At 54.2% G+C, this 16,856-nt stretch overlaps 1 protein-coding gene across 1 annotated transcript in view; it reads right to left on the bottom strand.

The window, feature by feature from the left end:
- SDK2 (sidekick cell adhesion molecule 2) overlaps positions 1 to 16,856 on the bottom strand; it is a 268,352-nt gene that overhangs the window by 99,954 nt on the left and 151,542 nt on the right. Inside the window, exons 3-4 of the mRNA XM_052657936.1 lie at positions 15,581 to 15,687; positions 5,798 to 5,945 (exon numbers count right to left, since the gene is read on the bottom strand). Coding sequence (XP_052513896.1) covers positions 5,798 to 5,945; positions 15,581 to 15,687 — 255 coding nt within the window. The remainder of the gene's footprint in view (positions 1 to 5,797; positions 5,946 to 15,580; positions 15,688 to 16,856) is intronic.

The raw sequence follows: 16,856 nt of genomic DNA, 5'->3' as shown, positions 1-16,856 counted from the left end.
TATCTCCGGATTTTAATGTGATACGCCCGAGACAGCTGTTAAACATCCTTAATGTTAGTTTAACAAGGACAAATCCAGTTGAATTCTTTTCAAATTCTCCCATTAGGTGAATGTGACAGACTTTTAAATGGGCTCTCAAATAAACAACCCTGTGAATGCCTCTCCAGCTTGGTCTCTCTCAGCCAGGCTGGGCCAGGGTCCCCCCTATTCTGGTTTTCAGGATTCCAGTGCTGGGACTTACATTGCCTGCTGCGCTCCAGGAAGTGGGAAGACTAAGCCTTCCTCTCCAATTCCTGGGAACCCTAATGATGTCCTTTTTTTTTTTTCCTGAAGAGGTCTTTTAACCTCCAGCTAATCCTAAAGGAAGTCAACCCTGAATATTCATTGGAAGGACTAATGCTGAAGCTGAAGCTCCAATACTTTGACCACCTGCTGTGAACAGCCAACTTACTGGAAAAGACCCTGATGCTGGGAAAGATTGAGGGCAGGAGGAGAAGGGGACGACAGAGGATGAGATGGTTGGATGGCATCATGTACTCAATGGACATGAGTTTGAGCAAGCTCTGGGAGATGGGGAAGGACAGGAAGCCTGGTGTGCTGCAGGGCATGGGGTCACAAAGAGTCGGACACGACTGAGCGAGTGAACAGCAACAAGTGGGGTGATGGGAATGAGGACAGCGCCAGGCTGAAATATTTTCAAGTCAACACAGTGGGACAGGGATGGCGACCATGTCCCCATGAACGTGCCCAGAGCCCCCAGCGGAGAGCAGGGAACCCGCTGCAGGGACCTGGTCCTTTAGTGCAGCTTGTGGAGGTGGGTGAAGGCTGCGGGGGAGGGAGGCTGCCTAATCCCGAGCCTGTTTCAGTTCAGTTCAGTCGCTCAGTCGTGTCCGCAGCACGCCAGGCCTCCCTGTCCATCACCAACTCCCGGAGTTCACTCAGACTCACGTCCATCGAGTCCGTGATGCCATCCAGCCATCTCATCCTTGGTCGTCCCCTTCTTCTCCTGCCCCCAATCCCTCCCAGCATCAGAGTCTTTTCCAATAAGTCAACTCTTCGCATGAGGTGGCCAAAGTACTGGAGCTTCAGCTTTAGCATCATTCCTTCCAAAGAAATCCGAGGGCTGATCTCCTTCAGAATGGACTGGTTGGATCTCCTTGCAGTCCAAGGGACTCTCAAGAGTCTTCTCCAACACCATGAGTCTGTTTAGGTTGATTCAAAAGCCACAGCCTGCCTCTGACACAGCCTTCTGGAGTTCACATGTCCCCCTCAGCCCCCTCTTAGGGTGAAAAAAGGAAGTGAAAATGTTAGTTGCTCAGTCATGTCCGACTCTTTGCGACCCCATGGACCATAGCCCACCAGGCTCCTCTGTTCGTGGGATTCTCCAGGCAAGAATACTGGACTGGGTTGCCATGCCCTCCTCCAGAGGGGCTTCCCAACCCCAGGGCTGAGCCTGGGTCTCCTGCATTGCAAGCAGATTCTTTACTGTCTGAGTCACTAGGGAAGCTCTAAAGCTCTTTAAGTTGGCAGGAAATAAACTTCCACGGTGCTGAGTCTCTGGGTTTAGGGGTCTGTCTGTGATGCAGCCAGAGTGGCTCTGCCTGCCTCTGGAGGAGAGCTCTGTGTCCGGGACCCCTGGGGCCTGGGTTTGAGTTCCCAGTGAGCGGAGTCAGCAGAGGGCAGCGAAGGGCCAGCGGCCTGTTGACTTGCCCTCTGTGTGCCCTCAGCAGGAGGCTACTGAGAAAGGTCCCCGGGCTCACAGCCTTCAGCAGGATGAGCATCCCCTTGATAGATGGTTCCGGCACGACCCTGTCGCTCACTTCCAAAGTGCACCAGCTACCTGAGGCACTCAGGAGGGCTTCCAGTCAGCTCGCCCAGGGGCACCCATGCTGAAGGAGGCTGCCAGGATTCTTGCAGGGCGTGGACGTCAGGGGTCCCCTCTCAGCAGAGGCTGGGTTACGTTCTTCAGCCACAATCCCCTGGTTTCAATTTCTTGGGTCTGTCCCGCTTCTCTTATTGACCCTTCCGTTCCCTCCAATGAAGCCAGCCCTTTTTTCCTGGCTCCGGGGGTGTGGGGCAATTGATCATTTAATTAAGAGTAAAATAAATCACCCTAGAACCTGCCCCCAAACCCTCAGCGTGCATCTTTGTTAGGAATCTTGTCTCCTTTTCAACAATGAGTATCAAGGAAGGGGTGGGGGTAGGGGGTGGCTGCTAATCTCTGCTTCCGCCCCGGGAGGGACAGCGGTCCTCTGTAGATAGCGCAGCCCCTGTGCCCCGACGGCTGATAGCGCTCATCAGATGCGTATCTCTGGCAAACAGACACCAGAGGATTTGTTTCCAGGGACCTTTCCTCTGGGTTACGAATATTAATCTGCTATAATTGCTGAGATAAAAATGCCCTGTATTCTCATGTGTGTTTGGTAGGAGGGTTGGAGGGGCTGGGTGTGACCAGGAAGGTGTGTGTGCATGTGTGTGCACGCAACCTGAGGGCGTTCTGTTCTGGTGACAGTGGCTGTTGGGAATGAAAAAGGGGGGGGGGGTAATGGCAGAGGCCAGGAACGGCCAGAGGAGGTGGGAAGCTGTCAGGAAAGGGGTGATGGGAGTGAGGTTGCAGAAAGAGCTGTGTCTAATGCGGCACACCCCGGAGACAGATGTCCACTCGGGCCCTCCGGCGGCAGTGGCGCACGTGGTTCATCCATGCTGGCGCCCTTCCCGCCGAGTCTGAGTCTTCAGGGTCCTCCTCAGCACAGTATTTCTGTAGCCACTCCCAGTCGGTTGGAGGGCCCGGGAGATTGGCTCAGAAAAGGGAGTCGGGAAGCAGCCAGGACTTGCTGCCTTCTCACACCCACGTGGCAGGGCGATCCCCTCCTGCGACTCAGCCTCGTCTCTGTGTTAATGGTCCTCACTCGCAGCTTCTATTGAACTTTCACTAGGCCTAAGGGAGCCTGGTCCTCACACACAGCACGGGCCCACCTGTGAACCTGGGGTCCCCTCAACCACCACCTGCTCTGTAGCAGCACCCCCGCCAGGTGACTCTCTAGTTCTCTCAAGAGCAGAGTTAATTTCCCTTCATCTTTAGTCTGACTTCTACCACGTGACTTGCCTTGACCATTGGGATGTCAGCAGAACCTTGACTTTGCTGGTTCTGTGACTGCCAAGAGGAGATGTTAGGGCCGGCTGGCTGGAGGCTGGGACAAGCAGATCAGAAGGGACCCACCCAGACATTCTAATCAGCCAGCCCCGAACAAGCGAGAGAGCCAGGCCAAGCTCACCAGTTTGCTGATGTGAACGATAAATGCATGCTTTTCGCATCAGGCCATTGGGACCACTTGTTATGCAGCACTATTGTACCTGGAGGTAACGGACGCATTCCAGGAGAGTGGTTCTCAACTGTGGCTGCATGCTGGGATCACTGGGGAGCTTTTAAAAATCCCGACATCTAGGTGCATACACACTGTTTCCATGCAATCAGAGCGTGTGAGGGGCAGAATCGAAAGATCAATATATTTCAAATGGTGCCAAATGATCTCGGATGGTAGCCAGGTTGAGAATCACCACATCAATTTTCCACAAGTACAATCACTTTATCCTGTTTAGCCCCATGTCTTTGTCCCTGCTCTCAAATAATGTCCACGCAAAAGAGAATTAAAGATCCTGATTCTGGTGGTCCACTGGTTAAGAGTGTGCCTGCCAATGCTGGAGAGATGGGCTCAGTCCCTGGTCTGGGAAGATGCCCCATGCCACAGAGCAGCTAAGCCCATGTGCCGCAGCTTCTGAGCCCGTGAGCTGCAACGACTGAAGACAGCGTCTTTAGAGCCCGTGCTCAGCAACAAGAGAAGCCATCGCAATGGGAAGGCCTCTCACCGCAACCAGAGAGTAGCTCCCATTCCCCGCAACTAGAGAAAACCTGGGAGAAGGTGATGGCACCCACTCCAGCGCTCCTGCCTGGAAAATCCCATGGACGGAGGAGCCTGGTAGGCTGCAGTCCATGGGGTCGTGAAGAGTCGGACATGACTGAGCGACTTCACTTTCACTTTTCACTTTCATGCATTGGAGAAGGAAATGGCAACCCACTCCAGTGTTCTTGCCTGGAGAATCCCAGGGACGGGGGAGCCTGGTGGGCTGCCGTCTATGGGGTCGCACAGAGTCGGACACGACTGAAGCGACTTAGCAGCAGCAGAGAAAACCTGTGTGTAGCGATAAAGACCCAGCACAGCCCAAAATACACAAAGACATACATATCTGGGCTTCCCTCACAGCTCAGTTGGTAAAGAATCTGCCTGCAATGGAGGAGACCCCAGTTTGATTCCTGGGTCTGGAAGACCCGCTGGAGAAGGGATAGGCTACCCACTCCACTGTTCTTGGGCTTCCCTTGTGGCTCAGCTTGTAAAGAATCCACCTGCAATGTGGGAGACCTGGGTTCAATCCCTGGGTTGGAAAGATCCCCTGGAGAAGGGAAAGGCAACCCACTCCAGTATTCTGGCCTGGAGAATCCCACGGACTGTATAGTCCATGGGGTCACAAAGAGTCGGACACGACTGAGCAACTTTCACTTCACATACGTAGTTTAAACAAGACACTGAAACCATTATACAAAAAGGCCCTGACTCTGGAGTTGGTGAGCTTGGAACCAGCTGCGTGAGATTTGGCAAAGCAGTTAAGCTCTGGGGGCCTTCACTTTACCATCTGTAAAATGGGGATAAAATCAGCAGTGTTGTAAGGTTCTCATGAGGGTCATTCATTCAACAAATATTTCCTGAACGTTCACTCCGGTGATCGAAAAGTCAAGGAGACAGAGCCCCTCTCGCTGGGAGGCGCATGTCTGTCCTGGAGCAGAGGGTGATGTGTGGTGTGCATAACGGAGGCAGGAGAACCCAACAGGTGCTCTGTACCGCCACGGCTCTTGCCAGGATGTTACTATGTTACACGATCATAACATCTCTCGTGGAACCTCATGCTCCCCGAAGGCAAGAACTGGCCATCTCGGCTGGTGCTTCCTGCAGAGACCGGACAGGCTCCACCCTTAGCGGACCTGCGGCCCACGTGGACCAGGACAAGGGTGGGCTTCCCCCTCTGCTGGGAGCAGGGGAGAGTGGGAGTCTGAAAGAGGAACGCCTCCGCTGGCTGTCTCCCGGGGGCGTCAGGAGGGCCACTGTGTGCCACCCTTGACCCCTTGCCCGCCCTCCTGGGAGGTGTCGGCTCCATCCCTCTGCCCACAAGCCCGGCGGCCACCACCCCTGACATGGGCTACACAGAAGGGCCCTTGTTAGCGCTGAAAGGACCGTGTGTTCCTCTCCCTGCCAGGCCTCCCCTCCTCCCTGCAGCCAGAATACACAGCCGCGCACCCCGATGGACACCCAGACACACCCGTCCGCCCAGCAGAAACACCCAGCGCAGTCCACCCTGCCTGGGAGATGCCAGCGCCTGCCTGTGCGCCCTGAACCCTGGCCTGGAGCCACAGGGACGGAGCCTCTGTCTGTGCCAACTTGAGCTTTTGGAGTGCTCTGAGAGGCAGAATTATTCTCCAGCTGAGAGACAGAGGCCAACACCCTGGGATTCCCCAGGAAGGCCGAGAGCTGTCCTAGTTCCAAGTCTCGGCCCAGGGTTTCCCAGAAAGGCCCCCTGGGAACCCGGCTGCCCTCCCTGGGGATGTCCTCCACCTGGCTCCATCCCAGAGTGGAAAGGACCTTGCATCCTCAGCATCTGGGGGTTCCGTGTGGCCCCAGGTCGCCTCTCCCGGGTGGGGCTGGCTTCTCACACCCGCCCCCGGGGGTGGGATGGGGGGGACGCTCACATGCGGCTGCTGGGCGGGATCTTGCGGCCATCCCGAAACCAGGTCACCTGCGGCCGCGGGAAGCTGGAGATGCGTGGGGCACGGATGACAGCGGCCTCCCCGTGGGAGACGCTCTGGCGCTTCTCGCCCTCCTCGAAGCTCCCCATGTCTGCGGGAGGGAAGAGCACACGGAGGCGTCAGCGACCGGAGGTCAGCAACCGAGACTGCCCGGCTCCTGGGTGGGGAGTGGTGGGAGCGCAAGGGAATTGCAGGGCAGACACAGGGTGGCCACCGGGGAACAGCCGCCGCGTTTGGACCACCTCACGCGGCCCCCTCACCCCCTCCCTCACGACGGCGTGCTCCGCTTGGTGGTTTTGGGCTTTATATCCATTTACGCCTGTGTGTCCATGAATCAGTGGATTCATTCAACAACCAAGAGACGTCAGTCATTATTTCAGAGTTTACAATGGAAAAAAAAAAACCAAAACCTTCTGAAACACGCTGGTTGACGTGTCCAATAGCATGTACATGGTTGGGATGGGGCAGAGGCAGGATGTGAACTCAGACCCTGGAGTCTCTCCCTGGTCCCCTGCCCTGTACTGTGGCAAGGGTTTAGGTGTGGGGTGAAAGGCACTTCTGGGGGCCAGCTTCCTGGCCCTTGTGTGTGAGCCTGCACAGACGTGTCAACACAACATCATGTTGCTCCTTTAGAAGCATGTCTACCCCATCAGCCGACAGAGAGGGGACCATGGGTCCCAGCTCTGATGTTCCATCAGCCCGGAGGAGAAAGGCAGAGATGCAGGTGGGAAGGCTTGATTGCCCACCTGCCTGCTGGCGTCAGGGTGGGCTTCGACTCTAACAGCAGAGGCTTATTTATTTCAAAAAAGAATGTGTATATTTACGTTGTGCTCGTCCTCAGCTACTAAGTCATGGCTCACTCTTTGCGACCCCAGGGACTGTAGCCTGCCAGGCTCCTCTGTCCATGGGATTTCCCAGGCAAGAATACTGGAGTGGGGTGCCATGGCCTTCTCCAGGGGATCTTCCCAACCCAGGAATTGAACCGGGGTCTCCTGCATTGCAGGCAGAGTCTTTACCAGCTGAGCTCCCAGGGAAGCCCGTATATATATATATGCATATGTAAGTCAATCACTTTGGTGTACATCTGAAACACGACATTGTGCACCAATTATACTTCCATTAAAAAAGCTGGCTGCACCAATATTTACCCCCATCCAACACGCCCCTCTTACACTGTGACTGACACTCCTCCCACTGAGAGGTGGGGGCCATGTCCCCTCCCCTTGAATCTGAGGGATCTGTGAGTACACTGGTAGAATATGCTGGAAGTGATGCTATGTGACTTTCCAGGCTAGGTCATCAGAAGGATATAGCTTCCACCTGGCTCTCTGGACACTCCTGCTTGGAATCCTGCCGCCACGTTGTAAGGGAACTCGGTCTAGCCCATGGACACAGGAACAGCTTTTGTGCAGAGGATCTGAAGTCCCAGACGACAGCCAGCATCAACCCTGGACACGTGACTGAACATGAGAGCCCTCAGGTAATTTCAGCCCCTAGCCTTTGGGTCTTTTAGTTGAGACCTCAGTCATTAAAGAGCAGAGACAAGCTGTTCCCATCATGTTCTGTCCAGACTCACAGAATCTGTGAGCAAGACAAATTATTGCGGTCCACCCCCTGGAGAGGGAAAGGGCAAACCCCTCCAGTATTCTTGCCTGGACGATCCCATGGACAGAGCAGCCTGGCAGATTGTAGTCCATGGGGTGGCAAAGAGTTGGACATGACGAGTGACTGAGCAGTGCCTGATGTCTGGGGTTAATTTGTTATGTAGCCATAGAGACAGGAAGAATATATTAAAGTGGTAAAACTGTGTCTAATATTCATTGTATCAGAATATTGGGATCCTATGCATTTTTCACAGTTTTAACATCAACCTCTCCAACAAAGATTCCCTCCGCCACCCAAATAGTTGCTGACCCTACACCAGGTTTCTTTCTAGTTGGACTTCACATGGATTTTTCATTTCATCTGCATAGTAATACGACAAAGCTCAATTTTCCTAAATGCGCATCTTCTAGTTGTTTACTAATTTTTATTACTTGGCTCTGTCTATAAAAAAATTGCATCAATAAATCACATTGATTTCAGTCTTCACAATAATTTTATCTATTTAAAAAACTTTTCACAGAACTCTGAAGATATATTTGAACAATTTAAAGCAATTTCATGGTAATAGTGTTTCTTTCTTCTCTCTCGGGTTTTATTAGCTCCATTTCGTCAGTGAGGAAATTAAAGCTCATGGAGACAGAGTGGTTTATCCAGCTTGAGCAGTCAGGGCGGGGCCGACCAGCGGCCAGCAGCCAGCGAGCGTCCGGACTCACCCCTGTCTTGGCATGCCCTCGCCTCCTCCACGACTTAGCCCCTGCATTCAACTTCTTCATACACCTTCTTTATCCCTTTCTGCTACACTGAAATCTTCATGAGGCAGTTCTATTTAATTACATTCATGAGGAAATCCCTCTAAGATACCTGGCCCCATACTCTGCACACAGCAGTTTCTCTCTAAACTCATCAAATACTGGGACTTCTCTGGTGGTCCAGTGGCTAAGACTCCTGGCTCCCAAAGCAGGGGGCCCGGGTTCAATCCCTTGTCAGGGAACTAGACTGCAGATGCTGCAACTAAGGCTCAGGGCAGTCAAAAAAATACGTGTTTAACAAGTCACCCAGTACTCTCACGGACAGTGCCGAGTCCCCTCCGTGGGTCAGGCAGGCTCTGCGACAGGTGCTGGGAACTTACGGCAGGGTTAGGGGAAAAATCACAAGAACAGCAACCGGCAGCCCCGCAGCGGCATATTGCGACAACAGTTAGGACGGAGAAACAAGGTTCCTCTATGAGAGGAGGCATCAGAGAAAATCTGCTTTATCTACTGGGAGGTGGGGGAGGCTTTTTCTAAAAAAATGATTTCTGTCTGGTTTTCGGCGGTGCTGGTCTGCGTTGCGGGCGGGCTTTTCTCCAGCCGCAGCGAGCGGGCGCTCCTCGTGGCGGTGGCTGCTCCAGCTGGGGGGCAGGGGCTCTAGGGCCCGTGGGATCCAGCAGCTGTGGCTCCTGGCCTCGCTGCTCCGCGGCACGGGGGGTCCTTCTGGAGCAGGGATTGAACCTGCGTCCCCTGCGCCGCGCAGGTGTATTCCTTACTGCTGAGCCACCAAGGCGGCGGGGCGGAGGCTTTTTAAAGCAGCGCTATATAAAGGGTAGGTGTTAGGCGCACGCGTGTGCGTGTGCCCCTGTGTGGTTGGCAGGCGTAAAAGTCCAGAAGGAGGGGAATGTGTGAAGACTAGGAGGCAGGAGAGAAGGGCTAGAGAGGATTTAAGAAGCGCCTGCGGGGTCGGCTGGTGGGTTTGTGCCGTGGGTGGATGGCAGAATAGATGGGTGAGTGGCTGGATGAAGGGTGGAGGAAGGGAGGGATGGAGACACGGGTGACTATGCACATACGGCAGGATGGACGGGTGAAGGGCGGGCAGAGCTGACCTTGGTCCAAGCCTTGCCGCTGCTGCTCCCATCCACCTTTCCATCTCACAATCTCCCCTCGCTGTGGCTCTGAGACCCCCGAACCCTCCTGATCCTCTCCACTCACTTTGCCAACTGGGCTTGCTAGGTCTTCCCAGGGAGCCCCTGGTCTCTGCTCATGGGACCCAGGGCACAGGTATGTGTGTCCCGAACACCAGCTGCAAGGGGGCTGCTTAGCCAGCCACTGCCGGGGAAAGGCTAGAGAGAAGTGCACGCTGGTGGGGCTGGGGGTCCAGGATCTCCTAGGGAAACTCATTCCCACTGAGGTGGAAACACAAGGATTTATTTACTGCACTTCCTCTCGGCGATGCATGCTGGTGAATAAAGCATACCGTGCCTTGCAGCTCTGATCTAACGCCCTAGGAATTCCCCTGAGAGCAAAGATGTATAGGCCTGGGGCCCAGCTGGACGGGGCCTAAAAATTATTCCTAATGTCTTTGTTCTATCTTAAAAGGTCTTGTAAAGCATGCATTCCACTTCAGAGTATATTTACCGCTTTTAGCTATTTTTAAATAACTTTAGTTATTTTTAAATAACTTTTTTTGGCCATGCCACGCAGCATGTGGGATCTTAAGTTCCTCAACCAGGGATCGAACCCGTGCCCCCTACAGGGGAGGCGTGGAGCCCTAACCACTGGACCACCAGGGAGGTCCCACTTTTAAAACAATTTCATCATGAAGTATGTCATGCATAAAAAAAAGTGAATATAATTTTATGAATAGTTCAAAGAAGAAGAATAAATGCTCACATAGCCACCACTGGGAAAGGCTGAGGGCAAGAGAAGAGGGCAACAGAGGATGAGATGGTTGGATGGCTCAATGGACATGAGTTTGAGCAAACTCCAGGAGATGGTGAAGGACAGGGAAGCCTGGCGTGCTGCAGTCCATGGGGTCGCAAAGTGTCAGACACGACTTAGCGCCTGGACAATAACAGCAACAACAACCCACCACCCAGCTTAAGGAACAGAAGACAAACCAACCTCACCTCCCTCCCCGACAGCTTCCTACTCATCACTGCCGCGCCCCTCAGAGGTCTAATTGCCATCTTGGATGCTCTGTCCATCATACCATTGCTCTCTTTCTTTCAAGTTTCCCCACATATAGATGCACCCTTGAACACTTTATGGATAACTTAGCCTGTCTCGAAGCCCTCTGGATTATCTTGTATGTCATCCGCCCTGCAACGTGTTTGTTGGGGGCTCCACCTCTGTCCTTGTACTTGGCTTGGTCATCCTCAGAGCCGCCTGGGTGTCCGTGTATCAAGATAGTGTGGTGCTGCCGCAGGCGGGCTTGTTACTGATGTTTTGGTGTCCTGCTAAGAACAGTCTCATGTGGGCCTCCTAGCACTGGTCTCTGAGAGAATCTCAAGAGGATGTGCCTAAAGGTGGAAGGGTTGTAGGCTGTGCACACATCGATCTTATGAGATAAAGCCAAGCTGTTTTCCAGATTTGCATCAATCTGCCAATTCACACTCCCGTCAGCAGTGGCGGGAGTTTCTATTAACACCTGGTCTTGCTAGGCTCTTTGGTTTTTGCCCGTCTGGTGGACACGGGATGGTACTTCATTGTGGTTGTGAGTGTTTTTTATGAGGATGCTATTTCTCCATCCAGTCGCGGCTCTGACTCCAGCCATCCACGACTTCCACTGCATCCTAAGTGACATCCACACATCCAGCTGCATTTGAGAATGTCACCCTCTGTCCCCAGGGCCCCACCTCCTCAGCCATATCTCCTCCGTTCTTCCACATTTAACAGTCCACTCAGGTGGAGGATTAAGAAGAATGGGCCGACCGCTGGCATTCTGGACGTCAACCCCAGCCCACGGGACAGTGGGGCTGATGCCCTCAGCTCTCATTTTGCACAGGGGCTGCTAAGTTGCCTCGGAGAACAGGGAGCAGGAGCCCTCGGCCCTGTGATGGGTAGGCGGGGCTTGTTGCTGGGGCTGGGGGTTCCAAGTCTGAGCCATCGCCCACCCAGGGAGGCTGGGATACCGTCAGGAGATTGCTCAGGTGAGGAGGACTAAGAGGAGCCTACGGAAGCTGGGAGGCCTGGCGTGCTGCGATTCATGGGGTCGCAAAGAGTGGGACACGACTGAGCGACTGAACTGAACTGAATGGAACGAAAGCTGGATGCCGACTCCAGAAGGTTCTCCCAACCTTCTCAGCCATTTAATCCACTTGCCGCATGCCAGAAATTTATGGCAGCTTCACAAAAACAAAGAGACTCAGGGTGGGGCCAAGAAGGGAGATGGGGGTGGGGGGTGATGTTTTATCGACTTCTCTTTAATTGCTGTAATTAAAAACACGTAAAGAAGCTTTTTGTAACGACTTTGCCATCATCATTAGTGGTTAGCACAGCTGCCTTATTAATTTTCCATTAGAACCCGATTCACAGCCCTTCTTTGGAAAGTGGGGGGTGGGAGCCAGGGGTGGGGCCTGCTGGGCCTGATCTGACCCAACCCCTCTGCTGAACCCCCAGGACAAAACCCTCCCACCCTGGGGGGCAGAACTGGTAAGAAGGGAAGATGCGGGGTCTGGAGAAGCATCCGTACCCTACCCATCCTCAGAACGGCAAGCACCTGGGTGACAGTGTAAACAGGAGGGACAGACAGATGCAGGCCCAGGAGAGCCCCAGGACTGCGATGGGTGGGGGAGGGGAACGATTTAAGGTGGCACCCACTGTCAGGGTCCTGCAAGCAGACGGTGAGTCCCTGAGAGGGTGTGCTTCCTTAAATTTTCCATTCTCCCCGCCTCACCCTAGTCCCAGCCCTGGAGAGCAGAGGAGATCAGACAGAAAGAGAAAGGCTGTGGATGCCTATTCCAGGAAGCCTTCCCTGGTTGGCCTGGCAGAGAAGAAAATGTACTCGTCCACCCCGAGGGTTCTCTGGGCTGGGGGCCCTTCATGATGGTTTGTGTGCACTGATTGTTTAAAATCTTTTTTGAATTTTGTTACAATTTTTCCTGTTTTATGTTTTGGTCTTTTGGCCTCCAGGAGTGTGGGATCTTCCCTCCGGAGACCAAGGATCAAACCCACACCTTTTGATTAGAAGGAGTCTTTAACCACTTGACTGCCAGGAAAGCCCCTTGTATGCACTGACTGATTACTCATTATGACAGCCCAGCTAGGTAGGCACTAACAGTAGCATTCCTTTTTTACAATGAGGAAACGAAGGCACAGAGAAGTTAAGTAACTGGCCCAAGGTCACACAGCCAGGGATAAGTGCGTGCTTGCTTGCTCAGTCGCTTCTGCCTCGTCCGACTCTTTGCGACCCTACGGGCTATAGCCTGCAGGCTCCTCTGTCCATGGGATTCTCCAGCCAAGAATACTGGAGTGGGTTGTCATGCCCCTCTCCAGGGGATCTTCCTAACCCAGTGACAGAACCGGGGTCTCCCGCATTGGCAGCTGAATTCTTTACCTCTGAGCTACCAGGGAAGCCAAAGGATAGGTGAGGGGAATTTGAGCTCAATGTTTGTTCTTGGGTGGGTCCATGGCTGGGTCCACAGCTCCAGTCTTTGGTTGATGGGGGGAGGAAGGAGGAGGAAGATGGTAGAAATACCAGCTGTGGGACCTTGGGTTGTCCCCAGATCACTTTTTTTTTTTTTTAATTTATTCGTCCACATCGGCTGTCAGTTGCGGCACGTGGGACCTTCCTTGATCGGGTGGAATCTTTTGTTGCAGTGCATAGATCCCCTACTTGTGACGCGGGCAGCACGTGGGCTCCTAGTTCCCTGAGCAGAGATTGACCCCACGTCCCCTGCATTGCAAGGCAGAGTCTTAACCACCAGACCACCAGGGAAGTCCAGTCCTCTGACCTTTCTGAGGCTCAGTTTCCCCATCTCAAGATGTAGCTCCCGGGACACACCTTCCTACCTCGGAGACCTGCCCCCAGGGACCCACAGAGGGAAGACATTTGCATGACACTGGAGGGTGGGGCGTTGGGAGGCTCCTCTGTGGTTCCTCGGCATCTCCTTAGGGACGCGCTGTCCAGCTTGGACTTGTGGCTCTGATTGTTTTGCAGAGTCTTGGGTGTGTGCTCACCTTTCCAGGGGGACGGAGGTTGTGCTTCCTTCTCCACCTGCAACCCCTCCATTCCCCAGGTGCCCAGAGCCCTAAGCTAGTCAGCGGCTAGATCAGGGCTGGAATCCACGCTTCCTCTCCCCATCCCCACGAGGGTCATGACCTGGCATGTGGAGAACCCTGAAGCCCTCTGTCAGCACTTTCTGTTTGCTGGTCCCAAAGCAGGGGACGGGGGTTTGATTCCTGTTCGGGGAACTAAAACCTCGTATGCTGCAACTAAAGATCCCATGTGCTGCAACGAAGACCAGGCACAGCCCTCAGCTGCACACAGGTGAACAAAGAGGCAGACCAATCCAGAAACACATTTGCACACTCACATGCATGAACGCACACCCACACTCGAACACAGACAGACACACTCCTAGGCTGTCTGTGGCCCGACCCACGGCTGCCTCTGCACCGTTGGGTTCTGGGAACCCGCTAAAGGGAGCTCCGTGGGAGCCCTCCAGCCGGCAGCCCTGACCTGTCATTTTAATTCAGGGCTTTCCCGCTCCTCTGAGGAAGCTGAGGTGTCCTTAGTGCTGATTTACGGGACAATCGGTCCTCCGCTTCTGATTACGGCTGCTCTCCATAGTTATTGTAAACACTCCTCGCCTCACTTAAGGCTTTCTTCTCGACTTCTCTCCCCTGCTTCCCTCCAAAGTAGCAAGCTCTCTGCTGCGTGAAATCCGAGTCAAGCCCTAGTGGGCCCTGCATGAGGGGGTATCTTTAGTTTTTTTCTTTTTTAGAAGGCAAGCTACTTTCTTTTAAAATTTTTATTATTTTTAAATTTTATTTTTGGCCATGCCCCACGCCATGTGGAATCTTAGTTCCCCAACCAGGGATTGAACCTGTGCCCCTCCTGCATTGGAAGCTCAGATGCCTAACCACTGGATCACCAGGGAAGTCTCAAGGGGGTCTTTGTAAAAAAAAAAATAACAAACCAGGGCTCATTAAGGTTTCCCACACTCCCATGGCCCATTGGACAACCTTAGATGTCTCCCCCTAAAAACCCCAGAATGAAACGGCCCATACTGAGGCTTATTTCTAGCATACGGGGCCTGTGGGGTCTGCAAAGGGGATACTGAGTCATGGTGGGGGGTGCAGGTGGAGCTGATTGGTGCAATGGGTTCTTCTGAGGCTTCTCTCTCATCCCCCATCTGAGGACGCTCTTCTGGGTCCTGGTGGCAATGAGGGGAGGCTGTCACCTGAAAGGCTCAGCGAGGGCCTATTCCTTTACCCTCTGCTCCCTCCAGGAACTCTGACTGCTCACCTCCCCTCTCCCTCTTAGAGAGCTGAGACCCACCATGAGGCATCTGGCAGCGCTTCCCGAGACTGTGGGGACCTCCAAGCTCTTACTGCTTCAGGGCTGGGCAAGCTGGAGGATGGAAAATTCCAGGTTGTGGGGGCGCGTGCATGCCACATCTCCTCAGTCATGTCCGACTCTTTGGGACCCATGGACTGTAGCCCTCCAGGCTGCTCTGTTCATGGGATTCTCCAGATAAGAATACTGGAGTTGGTTGCCATGCCCTCCTCCAGGGGATCTTCCCGACCCAGGGGTCGAACCTGCACCTCTTGCACCGGTAAAGAAGCAGGCGGCTTCTTTACCACCAGCACCACCTGGGAAGGTCATGGTGGGGAGGGGGGATCCTGGGAAATCTGCCAAGAAGACCCTGGGGAAGCCTGCCATTATGAAGATTCCCCAAGTTGGAGGCCAAGCCCAGAGGAGACCTTCAAAGCAGGTGGCAGGCCTCCTTTTCAAAAAAGAAGCAACTGGTCCCTTCTAAAGAGTGCTGGGGACTTTCCTGGTCGACCAGTGATTAAGACTCTGCCCTCCCAACGCAGGGGACACAGGTTTGATCCCTGGGAGGGGTACTAGGATCCCACGTTTGGCTCAGCTATTAAAAATAATTAAAGGAGTGCTGGACTCACAGCCAGCAGAGGCGTGCCATGTGTCGGCAGTGTGGCTTTGAGAGCCTGGGCCTTGGTTCCGTCCGCTGTCAGTGGACGGCACCAGCCCGGATAGCGGGAAGGGCCTCCACGAGCACCCACCAGAACGGAAGGCCACGGCTGGGGTTTGGCTCTGCCCAGCGTGTGGCCGGTGGGCAAAGACCCTGCAGATGCTCTCCACTTCACGGGCCCCCTTCCCCCGGCCCCGCGCGGTACTCACAGGCCACCTGGACCTCCGTCTGTCGCTGCAGCAGAGCGCCCATCCGGTTGCGCACGATGCAGCGGTAGAAGCCGGCGTGGGTGCGGTCCAGGCTGGTGATCACGTACCTGGGGGCAGACGAGACAGCCAGTGAGCAAGTCAGGCAGCCGCGGGGACGCAGGGTCAAACTGGGGGTCAGAGGTTGCCACATCACCCTCTTCCATGACCAAGGGCTCCAGAGAGCCCTCAGCTGTACCATGGGGGTCACAGCAAGGTCCTGTAAGAAGATCCCTTCCAAAGGCTCTGGCTCAGGTGCCTAGGAGCAGGCCTGTGCTCCAGATGCCATCCGGGCAAAGCCACCTGGGCAGGCTGTGTATCTTTCTGTACGTGTGGCCCCGTGGCCAGAGTGCATGAACACAAGGGGGCCCCAGGGGATGCTCTCGGGGAGCACATTACTGGCCCCAGAGCTGCAAAGTCTGGTCCTGGGAGGAGGGCAGCTGGAGAGCAGCTGTGTGGTGCACTCACCCAGCTGGGGGCAGGGAGGAGGCCAGGCTCAGTCTGCGAGGAGCTTCTGGCAGTGAGACGTGGCAGGTGGTGGGTGCTCTTGGGTATGGAGGGGCTAGTTTCCTTGGCTCCCACCCCATGATCTCCCTGCTGATCTGGGCAGGGACTAGCCCAGCAGCAACCTCTGAGGGTCCAGGGGCTGGTGCCTAGGATGCCTCCCCTACTCTTGGGTGTCCTCACCCTTACCCAACTGACTGGGAACAAGCTCACTGCACCCTGCCACCAGGCTATGCCAACCCTGGAACAGAGCAACCTATTTGTAGGCATTGCCAAGTTTTCTTTTGCATGAGTTCTCATATGAGCCTACCACCGTCACCATTACCATCACCACCATCAGCACCATCAGCACCATCATCACCACAATCATCACCATCATCACCACAATGATCACCATCATCACCACCATCACCACCATCATCAGAATCATCACCACCATCATCAGCATCATCACCACCATTATCACCGTCATCACCACCATCACCACCGTCATCACCACCATCACCACCATCACCACCATCATCACCACCACCACCATCATCACCACCATCATCACCACCATCACCACCATCATCACTACCATCACCACCATCATCACCGTCATCACCACCATCACCACCATCATCAGAATCATCACCACCATCATCAACACCATCATCAGAATCATCACCACCATCATCACCACCATTACCACCATCACCACCATCAGCATCAGCTTCTCATGATGATGAAACAG

Source organism: Budorcas taxicolor, chromosome 19, assembly GCF_023091745.1.
Source record: "Budorcas taxicolor isolate Tak-1 chromosome 19, Takin1.1, whole genome shotgun sequence".
NCBI classification, from domain to species: Eukaryota; Metazoa; Chordata; class Mammalia; order Artiodactyla; family Bovidae; genus Budorcas; species Budorcas taxicolor.
Note: the sequence above shows the minus strand (reverse complement) of the source record. Positions and strands in the feature narration are given on the sequence as shown.